We start from the raw sequence: 12,197 nt of genomic DNA on the forward strand, positions 1-12,197 counted from the left end.
GCCTTCCTGAGCTCTTGCTTTGACCATATTTTGACATATTTTGACCTCAGGGCAAGGCAAGCTTGGAGGGCTGCTCCTGAAACTGGAAAGCTAAGAATCCCCCAGCAGTTGTAAGCCAGCAGCTGGGAGGACTCTGGATGTGCCACATCTCTGCTTTTTTGGCCTCTTCCCTGGCAAAGGACAGGCTGAATTAAGAAAGCAAACGGAGAGGAAACTGTGGAGAAATAAGAGCAGCTCTGTGTATCGAGGACACTCTGGACTCAGTCCCGTCCCAGTTGCCCTGGAAATTGGATCGTTCCCACTGAGCTGCCTGCTTTGCTGGCTGCTCCTGGGAGGGCACAGGCATGGAGCACTGGACAGATGCAGGGGAAGGAAACACCACAGGGAAATAGAGATGCAAATGCTGGTGTCAGAGTTTTCTCCAACAAAGGGAGGCCCTTTGTCTCATGCCTTGGTGGGGATAATAAAATAATAATACAATAATAATAACCAACTCCCACCAGCTGACAAAGACAAGGGAAAAGCCAAAGGACCTTGGGCTCTATTTGTAGAGCAGCACAGCACAAGCCTGTGCTGTGACTTGTGCACAGAATGAGGGACAGCCCCAGGGACAGCAGGGCTGCTCCCCAGCACGCCCGCCCTGAGCCCTGGAGACAGCCCCGTGTCCCAAGCAGACCGATGATGCCATCGGTGGGATCACCCTGACAATAGCTGTGTGGGCTGGGTTTTTTGAAGCTGTGCACAACAGATTAAGCTCGAGGCCCCTGTTGTCATTGCTGGGCATTGTGCACCCTGCTGACATTGGTTTCTTTGGGCCAAGCTCTGCCCATAGCCCAGCAGGAGCTTCGGAGGGGGGGAAATTACTCCATCTCAAATGGAGCAGGAGGATACTTGCACACAGTGGATTCCTGCTCCGTTCAGGCATCTCCTTTCATTTACAAGGGGATGAGCTGTGTTTGTTGTTTTAACATTTTCTCATCCATCTGTTGAAAATGGGTGAGCAGGTCTCAGATGGGCTGAGAGAGATGGTCCTACCCTGGGAATTTCATGCCAGCTGGGAATTGTGGAAAAGTCTGAAATGATGCAGGATCTGTCTTTTGCCTGTGTCATGCCCAGGTGACCTTAACCCATTAGTCTGGACTGGTGAGGAGGAAATGTGAAGCCAGTTCTGCAGCACCCAGCAGTGCTTTGGGAGGTGCTCAGGAACAGACATCAGGGACAATAGCAGGAAGGGCCAGGCTGAAGGCTCCAGTCAGTGCAGACCAGTTTCCCTCATCCCTTCAGGGGACCTGGGACAGGCCCTTGTAGCAGAGGAGTCAGAGGGCAGATCTGCTCCCCCCAGAGCTGCCAGGGTCCTCACATGGTGTCCTGTGTATCCCACAGCCCCTCAGAGGGAGCTGCTCACTTATCAGAGCTGGCTCCCACCCTCTCCCTGCTGCTGCCCCAATGTGCCACTGCCTGCAGCAGCTGTGGGGCTGTGAATCTCGGCTCTCCAGAGCCCAATAAAGTAAACCTTAGTCCAAAAGGGGCTTGGGCTGTCTTTTGCAAACAGAGGCTGCATAAAAGCTGCCTTTCTCCCTCTCGGTTGACTTTGTTTTCTCTCCCTCCCCATCTGCTTTTAGCCAAATGGTTGAATAGCTTCAGTATATACTGTGGGAGCCTAAAGCCAAAGACTGGAGCATGGGGAAGGATGCAGAACAGCAGTGCCCTGTGGCCGCTGCCTTCCGGAGGGGCTGGGAACTGTTTGCTACCCTTGCTCTGTAACCCAGCCTCCCTCACCTTACTGAACCCTTGGAGAAAGCAGCTCCAAAAGAAAATATTTGTGCTCTGGCAAGCACACGTGTGCACATTTCCTGCTCTTGAAGTCCTTAATTAAGCCTGGTTTTTGTTTGTTTGATTTGTTGGGTGGTTTTTTTTTCTATTTATGCTGCCACAGTCTTGGAGGGGGAGTCTGTCAGAAGCCTGTGTGTTTTCCTGTTTTGGAGGGGGAGTCTGTCAAGTCCCTGTGTGTTTCACTGCTTTGGGAGCTGCAATGTGGAAAGCTGCCTGTGATAATCACTCAGGGAATCTGCATGTATCAACAGGGGAGTTGGGAACCAGCCAGACCTTTGATGTTGCTCTGGTATGTCAGTGCTGCACTGGGACAGTTCTGCAAATCATCCAGCACAGAGGGGCCTCAGCCCAGCTGTGGCCTCATGACAAGGTAGATTGGTCTTTGCAGGCTTTATTGAAAAGATCTAGTTCAGAGAGACCACCAAGCTTTTTGCAGCTACTCTGGAGTCCATCTGAGGGATCACATCATTTGCAGAGATGTTTGACCACTTCAGGTGGTGCATTTGACTCTGAACACTCAGCCCAGCACCGCCTCCAGGTCCAGCTGCACAGCTTTAGCTCAAAGAGCAGCTCCTCAGGGCAATGTTGCTATTGTTGACCCCAAAGGTGTGGGGGTATAATCCTGCCCACATCCCATCAGTCACGGTGCTCATCACCTCCCAGCTCTGCCACTGCTGTGCCTGGGCTGGGAACAGGCAGGTAAGCGAAGGTGGAGGCCTGGGCTGGGTTCTTACAGCAAACACTTAAAAGCACAGGAAGACTCGAAAATCCCCGTCTTTTGGTAATGAGACCTCCATGTAACCACGTGTCTTAACACCCAGACACTCCTGTGAAATTCCTGAGACTGTTGCAAACTGAACCCTTCTTTCCCACCCTGAAATTTCACACCAATTTGCCTCCCCAAGCCACCAGGAATCACCATTTGCAGGCACTGAGGGGGATCTCCTATCCCTTGCCTGCTTTCTGCAGCCTGCAGTGCTATTTTGGAAATTCTCTCATTTACTGGGTGGTTCGACTGAGTTCAACTGCTCCTTTGGCTAAAATCATCCCCTGCCTGTCATCAGGTAATTAGAAAGAGACCAAAAGCCAGTAGTGTTTAAGGCAGCCTTGGGATAACCACGGCTTTTCTTTTGTGGATAAAGGACTGGGCTTTGGAGGCTGTAGACTTTTCCACCGAAATTAGATTTTTGTTTAAAAAGTGGGGAAAGGTAACACTGAGTGAAAAATGACACCCAGAACAGCAGCAGTGCTGCAAACACAGAGATGGGTGAAAAGTAAATGCTGTCTGCTGGAAACACTGTGGAGGGGGGGTCAGGGGTAAAAGATCATTTTGAGGCAGGGGAAACAAAAGAACTTTTAAAACCTGTCCCTCAGGGTTTGCCCAGTTCTTACTGGTGCTGCAGCTAGAGGCAGTTTGAGGATTCTCACAGTTCAGCTGGAGCTGGGCTGACACCCTTCTGAAGAAACCAGAAGTGAAGAAATTAAACAAAAAGAAGAAAGAAACTAGCAGTGAAGTCTCCCTGTGGCTGGGATGACATATTTATGGATGGTAATGCACCATGGACCTCACCAGCTGCTCATCCTGCTGACACACCACTCTTCCAGCAGGTCACTGGGATGTCCTGCAGAGCCTGGGTGTCTGTGGTATAGGAAAGCTCCTTTTCCAAGTGCCACCCTTTCCTGTTTGCAATGTAAACTGAGCATTTCCTTGTCTGAAAACAGCCTCACAGCCTCAGTGTCTGGCATATTGTTTCCTGTGGAAAATACTGTGGCCACGTTATCCATGTGGGCTTGTCTGGGTCCCTCTCCATGAGATGCAATCAAGTTCAGGCTGACATGATGAATGAAGATGTTGCACTTGGGCAGTGGTGGAACAAAGAAACTTTGCTTAGATAGTGACTCTCTAATTCTTTTAGTCTATGAGGTTGTTTTTTCTCCCAAAGCTTTTCCATAAACCTCTCAGGCAGCCACCCTGCAGGCCTGCAGCTCTGTTCGCTCAACCATCCTGCCCTAACTTCCCTATCCCAGCTGTATTCAGCCCCAATGCAGCCCAAATTAAAAAATGAAGACTGTCACAGGGTGTCATTACTCAGCAGGCAAGAGCTTAAAGCAGTGTCTGGCCTCTCTGCCCACACTGAACAACAGAGGGGAGAGCTGGGACTGACTGACAGTCCCTGACTGCAGCTCTGCAGTTGGGTGCTGGAGCTTCAGGTATCTGTAGGATCCTCCTGGCTGGCTGTGGGTAGAAACCTTCCCTTATCTGCCTTAGAGTTAAGCAGGCTTTACCCAAAGCACAGCAAGGAAAGAGGAGCAGAGCAGCCAGGGGAGTGTTGACAGTGTAAGCTGCACCCCAGACGCCAAGGACGAGCAGCCTGGTTTCAGCAAGGCAGAGTGGGACCTGTCCTGTGTGGGCACCATGCTGCCAGTGCCCCCTGCCAGCCTGGCACACAGCAAGTGCCACAAGGACTGCTGGCTCCAAGGCCACTGTGCCACCCAGCTCCTCGCCAGGCTGCCAGCACACGTCCTCCCCCAGCCACTGCCACCAGAGCGGAGCCACCGGCACTGGCCAAGCCTGGGAGGAAGATGAAAGCAATAAATAATAACTGAGATTGGCAAACACCAGCTCAGGGCAGCAAAGGCAGTCTAGGGAAAGGGATTCACTCACTCCCCAGGACCCAGGAAGGGTCACACTGGGCATCTGAGTGCATGGACACAAAGCAGAAATAGGCTGTGGTTCTGGGTCTTGGCTCTGGAAACTTCCTGCCAAACTGGGAGGCCTTAAGGCAAGAAAATAAAGCAATGATGTTACACTTGCAGCCTTTAGCTTTGCTTGATTTCAACAGTAATAAAAATTGTCTGCAACACATTCCCTGAAATGCCTCTCCAGCCCCCTGCAAGTGCATCTACTGCAATTAATCATGCTTGGATCAAAGGTAAAGGACTTTGAAGCAGTAAATTACCATAAGAAAGAATAAATTGCAGTTACATCAAAACGAATCTAAATTAGTTATGAAAAATCTCTAAAATACAGAGTAACTTTTTCTCCAAACTTTAGTTGCTTTTCCCTTCTGTAGAACAAGCCCAGTGTGACTGGTAGGTGTGGGAGACATAGCCCATGTGAAACAAGAGACAGCAGACTGGGACACACACATGCAATCCCTCCACTGGGCTGAAAACCTGAATTAAATGAAAGCAACAGTACAGTCTGTAAGAATGGTCAGTGGGAAAGGAAATAACAGACCTTGAATATGCCCACACCCTCCTCCTTCCTCCATCCCCTCTGTATTTCTCATCAGCTCAGGCATTCTCTTTTGTACACTTGTGTCTCAAGGTCACATCGAGCTGAAAGGGACACTTGGTTTGGTTATCCTGGACCTACAGGAGCTGCAAAAGTCCCTTCTTCCCAGCACTTGCATCCCAAATGGAAAGTTTGTTTGTTCTGTGATGGAAAAACAACTTCCAAGATGCAGATTCACTGAATCTAAGTGGCATTCAAGCACAGTACTCCTGAGATGTGTCCCTCAGGCAGAGATTGCAGTCAGCTTCTAAGGATAGCTGCAATTTCCTGGGAGACCCGTCTTGCATGGAAAGGGGAGTTTTCCATCCCTAAAAGCCGCCTCTTTCACAGAAAACCACTCAAAGCACTACAAAGACACACAGGACACACAGACATGCATTGAAAATTAAAAGCAGAGCCTCGATTTACTGTGGGACTAGAAACAGCACACAGCCTCCTCCTCCAGACCTTTCCATTTCCAGAGGTGGAGGCCCAGCTGTCTCCCCCCACCAGCCCTCTGCTTTCCAGCCTCTGGCAAAGCTCAGATGACACAGCAAGCTGAGAGACACGCAGACAGTTAAGACATCTTTTTGCTGAAGTAATGTTTGAGTTCCTGCAAAGTAAATAAATACATAAATAAATAAATAAGTAAATAAATGGAAAAGAACACCAAGGACCAGAGGAGATCATGTTATACAGAGATGCCCTCTGCTGGTCAAGCAGGAAGAGGGCCAAAGGAAATCAATCCATCAGAGCCAAGGATTTGCAACTTCCTCCCCAAAAACATTCCCTATGTGGTGTGCAAAATTTTCATTTAGTGGATTTTTAGCCTGACTGCTGAAGTGATTTTGCAAGGGCAGTCCAGCCCCTCGCTCTCCTTTGTTTTGGGTCTTAAGGTCCTTGGGTAAGTCAAAGAGCTTCAGTTAAAATGCAACAGGGAAACAAAGGCATCCAGAGAAATGTTCTGCCACGCTGGCCAGCTGAACTGACTCACCGGCTGCCTGGATGTCATATAAGGAAAGAAATGGGAAAACTGGGCCAGGAAAAGAGACACATCCCCATTATATGAGACGGACTTTGCTGTAATAGTTGAATTCTGCAGGCACTTGACACAGCCACAAGTCCCTGCAAGCTGCAACAGGCCTTGCAGTCAATACCAGGAAAATTAAATACACTGAATACTATTTGAGGCACTGATCATATCAGAGCATGCCTCCCTCTGTTGAAGTGGGGTTGTTATTTGATTACAGCTATGATTTTAAAGAATTTCTAAGAAGCACCGAGAGCTTGCTCAAATGATACAAAGTGCAGATTTTACATCTGTTGTCAGCCTATTAAACAATGTAGATCTATCACACACACATCACTATCAGCTCAGCTCTTTCTTGTATCAGTTTAATTCCTGCTGGTATAAATCCCTGATTTAATTTACTGCCTGGAAATTAAATCAGCATGAACTGGTTTCAGTGCATCTGTGCTAGGTATTTGTGATGGTCCAACTCGACCATTAAAAAAATGTCACTGGATAAGAAAGCTCCACTGACAGAAACAAATTCTTAGGAGATGCCATGTAATAATTTTACACATTAATGAACAATACATGCAGTGAGTGGGCAGCCCTCTCCCACTTTATTCTTTTCCACTGAAATTGAACCTAGTCTGCCAATATATTTTACAGTCAGCAGAGTTTTGTACATGTATTCATAATGCTGGAATTCTGGGAAAATTGACAGGCTGTAACAATCAGGTTGTCACTGGAGTAGACAGTTGGCCAGGGAATGTGTGTACTGGGAGCTATTCTGAAACCCAACATGTAACATCCAGTGCCAGGGAGCTGCTGTTTGTCCATCCTTGAGTGTAGTGGAGGATTAACAGCCTTATCAAGAGAATCAGCTGTTGGAGATCCTTGTGCTGAGAGCTACCCCACAGCATCACACCCCCAAAGGGGTCTTTGTGTCCCACTGCCCTCCCTGGGGCCCACCACTCTCTCTGGCCAGCTGTTAAGTGTGTTTGGGTTTTGTTTTCATGCACAATATGCTCTGGCAAACCTTAAGTTCACCTGGGAATGGCACAGAGGCTGCGTTCTACCTCTCCACTACAGCCAAGGCTGGGATCACAAAGGCTGTGCAGAACAGCCTGTGTGTGCTCCAGCTGCTTCTCTGATATGAGGGGTTTGCTGAAGCTGGACCTGCAAGTCTTTTTAAATTTGTGCTTTCCAGGAAGATGCTGTTTTACTGGGAGAGCTGGAAAAAGCTCAGATGTCTCTCTTTCACACTGGATACAGCTGGTATATACCTAGCTCCTCACACAAGGCAAGGCTACTATGCAGACTTCTCCCCGAGGTAGGAAGCATTCTTTCCAGTCTTCTTGAGGGTTTCCAACAGGGTGTCAACACTGTGCTCTGAGTCAATAAACACCTTCTTGTTGGGCAGGTCAATATCAAAGTTGACACCTATGAGGAAAAGAATTTTGCATAGTTAGAAGCAGCTAAATGGTGTAAGCACAGGGAAAGCTCACCTTCACACATCTGTGCTCCCCAAGGCATCTGTAAAATGGACATTTATCTCCTGCCAGCACACTCTGATACCACCATCAGCCAGCAAATCCAACCTGGTGTCCTGCCAAGAGTGCTATGAAGGAAGTCAAATCTGCTCTAGCTCCACATCAGGCACCACAGTCTCTCAACTGCTCTAATCTGTTCACCCCACCTTGGATCAACACAATCACTCATGTAGGGTAAGCTGAGTTCAAACCAACCACTAAAATTTCCATTTCCAAACTCAGTCTGTGCTCTGGTTTAGTGTGGATAGGTTTAGCAAAGGCTCAGGACAAGATGCCTAAACTGGTAGTACCACCTAATGGCTGGAAGTAAAAGGAGGGAAAAGACATTTTACCATGAGGATTTCCTAATAAAGGTGCCTAATAAAGGTGAACCACTCTCATCCCAGTGAGAAGAACTGGACATGCAGTCTCTATCCAGTTATGTATTTTCACAAAACCTGTAAGTAAGTATCAGCTTTGAGAGCTACGCCTCATCATCACATGGCCAGGCTGTTGAAGGGTGATGGAGGTGCCAACAACCACACACAGAGAAAATGGGATTGTCACAGCTTTGTAATGGGCTCTGGAAGAAGTTGCAAGGCCTTTGCCTTGGTGACTGGAAACTGTTCTCCTTTGGAGGGGAGCAGGTCCTCACAACTGATGAGTGCAGGCCAGATTCCTCTCTTTTGGAAGTGCCAGCAAACAGAAGACATGGCTTATAATTTTCCAGGTGGTATTAAAAATAGGCTACACAGACAACCACCTGCTCTGCTCAGCAGCTCTTCACTGTGAGTGCTGATGCCACATCTTGGGAAGCACCACAGGCACCCCAGGCCTCCTTGGAAATGAGGCCAGGCAGGATATTCACCTCCCTTCCTTCTGGCAGCCTGAGCAGGGGTCTCCAGTGTCCTTCCCAGAGGGTTCAGGGAGAGGCCCTGGTGACTCAGAGCCACCTGCAGCCATGGCAGCTCCTCCCTCCCTTGACACTTCTCCAAAGGTTACAGACCTGCAAACAACCAGCGACTTGTTACCAGCTAAGGAGCAGAGCAGAGCAAGGAGAAGTTTCCAACTTTCAACTTTTCCCCACAGTGTTATCCTTCAGGATGGAGGACCCCAGGGCACTGCCCTGGAGCTGGCTGTCCCACACCCAGCACTGACTCACCTCCCAGCTTATGCAGGACACGGGTGACCGCGTTGGAACAGCCTTCACAGGTCATGTCCACGAAGAACTCGTGTTTCTGGAAAGAGGCAGTTGAGGGATCAGGGAGAGCACAGCTGGAAATACACCATGAGCACTCCACACTTGCCTTTTTCCTTCGGGAGGTGGGTTCTAAGCATTCCAAGCCAAAAGCACTGTACACATCCCACTAAGGGATCCTCAGCAAAACTGAGAACTCCTGGTACTCCTCCCCATGGTGTCCTTGTGCTGCTCCCCACAGCATAATCCTGAGGGGCCTTTGGAGATTGTGTGGCTACCTCCAGAGTCAGCACAACTTGCCATCTCCATGGCCTCTGCTGGACTTACTCAGCTTGTCCAGGGCAGCCAAGGAGAAGCAAATCTCCTGCCTCCAGCTACTCGCTGTCCTGACTAAAGCCTGCGAAGTTTTCAGTGCTTCCCCATCCTAATCTTGTGTCTACATAGCTTCTGGTCCCCAACATAATAAAAACATAAGCAAACCAGAAATTTAAGGACCATTAGCGCTGTTTTTTCATCCCTTCACTCCACTAGTTCCCCACCAATATCTTCACTGCTTGTGAGCAATACTGGGTCAACAAAACGCTGTTTGCCTGCAACTAACCACTGCCTTCAACCTTTGGCATCAGATGGGTCCTGATTTCCTTCTCTTGCACGTGCTTTTTACTGTCCTTAGAAAAGTAAAGCTATTGTTCATTTGTAGTCTGCAATCCATATTTCCTTCTATTCAGAACCACCCTGTGCCCCCTGCCACTGTGAGGCTAAAACCTTCTTGGGATCGTTCACCCAGGAAGGAGCTTGGGATGGAGATTTCCATTATGGGTTTTTTTCAGTGTAATTGCCATTTTCTTTGTTTTTATTTCCCAAAGGCCCTGGGTACTCTGGAGAGGTGTGCGGGCAGGGGGGAAGGAAGAGCTCATCAATGCTGCCCTCCTGTGTCCAAGCCCTGGGAGCTGGGTGGGGCTGCGGGAATTTGGGACTGGGGGAGCCCTGGGAGACTGGGGGATCCTCAGAGTTTGGGGGAGCTGCAGGATCTGGGGAAACCTTGGGGGGGACTGGAGGAGCCTCGGAGTTTGGGGGAGCCCTGCGGAACTAGGGGAGGCCCGAGGGCTGGGGGAGCCTCGAGGGCTGGGAGAGTCGGGGGGGTTTGGGGGAGCCCCAGAGGCTGGAGGAGCCTCGAGGAGCCCTGGGGGGCTGGGAGAGCTTCGGGGCCTGAAAGAGCCCGGGAGGTTTGGGGAACCTCGGGGACTGAGGAAGCCCCGAGGCCGCTCCCGGTAGCGGGCAGTGCCCTCCCTGCCCCGCCACGTCCCCCGGCCCCACAGCGGCCCCACAGCGGCCCCCGCACCCACCGGCATGGCGGAGCTCCGCTCGCGGATCGCCGATCGCGGCTGCGGGCGCGGCGCGGAGGAAGGGGCGGGCCGGGCCCGGCTCGGGAGGCGGGGATGGCACCGAGGGTGAAGGGAAGAGCGGTGGGGAGCGTTTGGAGCGTGCCTGGTCCGTGCGGAGCTCCGAAACGGCTGCTGGGCTCGCTGCCAGGCGAACGGACAAATGGCTGCGGGAGGGAGCGGGGGAGAGCCATCGAGATGGGGCCAGGCTGCTAAAGAAAGCTCCTTCCTCTCCGCCTTTTGAGGTGTTGAGATTTGTTGGCTTGCGAGAGCTCCGGTAGACTGGATATTGAGGGCGGGAGGTTTGTGGGGAGTCTCTAATGCAGAGCAGGTTGAGAAGAAGGGTGCTGGTCCCTGAAGATGTGTCTGTGGTGGGTTTTTGTTTTGTTTTGTTTTGTTTTTTCCCTGGCCCCTTTCTGAAAAAACTTGAGTCAAGGTGAAGGAGGCTGTGGCGGGGGCCGGGAGCAGCTCAGGTGCTTTCACAGGGAAGCTGGAGAGAGGAGACAGCATCACATCAGGGCTCGGAAGAGCTGGCAGAGCTGTGCTGTGTGTGACACTTCTGACCACTCGCTGGGCTTCAGCATCTTCCTCTTGAGACACCCAACCAGAGTATTTCTTGTTTTCTGCCACACCAGCTGAGGGTCAGGGCATTTCTTTGGAGGTGCACAGGATGCTGCTGCTGCTGCTGTACCGATGGTTTTATAAAAGAGGAATTCCCTGCCCCACTATTGCTCTGCAGAGAGATGCCCAGGATCCCGTTGGCAGAGTTTATTTGGGAACGGGCTGTTGTGCTGGGTCACTGGGCTCACGTTAAACTTTGTAAAAGTCTGCAGTGCTGATTTATGAACTGGCAGACTGCAGCGTGGCTTAGGCTAAAAATAGCCAGGAGGTATTGGGGGGAGGATATTAATGCCGAGCGTGGCCCCATGCCAATCCATGTCTGTATCTCTTGCTGCAAGGCATGACAGGGAGGGGTTTAGGCAGCACTCAGGGATGTGGTGGTGGGCAGGAAGTAATTTTTATAGGGTGAAACCTATCTCTGAGTGCTTCATGTCATAGATACATGTGGGATGGGACGTGACACAAACAAATGGAAAGCTATGGCTGCCTGGAAGCTGCTTAGCTCTGGCTCACTGCCTGCTCCCATTCCCTCCTGCTCTCCGGTGTCCCTGGACCAGCACCTGCTGGTGAGCAAAAGGATCTGAGAACTTCCAGGCCTTTCTGCTCCTTTGTAGATGTGTTAGAAAACGTTCCTGCTTGGATTGTCTTTCCTCTGGGGCAGATGATGCTGAGTCTGCTTTGCTCAGAAGCTGTGAAGGAAAAGCAGCAGCTGGATGAGCCTCCCGGGCTGGGCAGGGTTCAGTGACCACCAGTGGCCACCACCTTCTGCTTCCCATGAGGGGCCGGGGCTGTGTGTGGTGGAGGTGCCTTGGGGTGAGCAGCTCCTTTTGCCCACCCCCACTGGGCCTTTCTCTCAGATGCGTGAGCACCAAGCAGCCTCTGGCGACACAGCCAAAGCGGGCTGTTCACAGCTGAGAGCCCGCAGCCCTCAGCCGTGGGTGGCCGGGCCCTGCGTGCCCCCTCAGGCTCGCACATGGCCCTGCCGCCATGTTAGCGCCTCCCTCCCTCCAGCAGGGGGCGCTGCGGAGCGCGGGACGCCGCCCCGCGTGGCGCCCGCCTGCCCCTTTAAGAGCCGCCGCGGGGACCTGTCCGTCAGCGCCCGCCGCCCCCTTCCATTGGCCGCCGCTCCCCGCGGGGCCCGCCCCTTCTATAACGGGGTTTACCAGCACCTTCTCAAGGGCGCTGCAGTGCGGTTCAACCACACTGCGGCGTCCGGCGCGCGCCGCCTTGCGCGCCTGCTGGCGCGGGGAGCGTCGTCCCATTGGCCAAAGGTCAAATCCATCAGCAGTCGCCCACCGCTCATTGGTCTGCCCGCCTGTCAATCGCGCTCACGGCCCTGCGGAGC

General features: G+C 51.5%; 1 protein-coding gene across 2 annotated transcripts; it reads right to left on the reverse strand.

Annotated features, from left to right (window-relative positions):
* Window positions 1-5,505: 5,505 nt before the first annotated feature.
* Window positions 5,506-10,338, reverse strand: ATOX1 (antioxidant 1 copper chaperone). Of its 2 annotated transcripts, XM_063413218.1 has the most exons (4): window positions 10,196-10,331; window positions 8,814-8,889; window positions 7,406-7,562; window positions 5,506-5,723 (listed from the first exon to the last, which is right to left on the reverse strand). In XM_063413218.1, exons 1-3 carry the CDS (start codon window positions 10,199-10,201, stop codon window positions 7,432-7,434), a joined length of 213 nt encoding a protein of 70 aa, XP_063269288.1. In that variant the 5' UTR covers window positions 10,202-10,331; the 3' UTR covers window positions 5,506-5,723; window positions 7,406-7,431. The 2 variants fall into 2 exon arrangements, with proteins under 2 accessions (XP_063269288.1, XP_063269289.1); XM_063413219.1 differs by lacking the exon at window positions 5,506-5,723 and having other exon boundaries at window positions 6,664-7,562; window positions 10,196-10,338.
* Between the last annotated feature and the right edge of the window lie 1,859 nt (window positions 10,339-12,197).

The sequence above is a fragment of the Prinia subflava genome, chromosome 16, assembly GCF_021018805.1.
Source record: "Prinia subflava isolate CZ2003 ecotype Zambia chromosome 16, Cam_Psub_1.2, whole genome shotgun sequence".
Taxonomy (NCBI): domain Eukaryota; kingdom Metazoa; phylum Chordata; class Aves; order Passeriformes; family Cisticolidae; genus Prinia; species Prinia subflava.

What these genes read in the sequence shown, in the direction of transcription:
- ATOX1 (XM_063413218.1), bottom strand. An exon ending in TGTCCTGCATAAGCTGGGAG is followed by an intron (nt 7,563 to 8,813) that starts GTGAGTCAGTGC and finishes TTTTCCTCATAG; the next exon opens with GTGTCAACTTTGATATTGAC.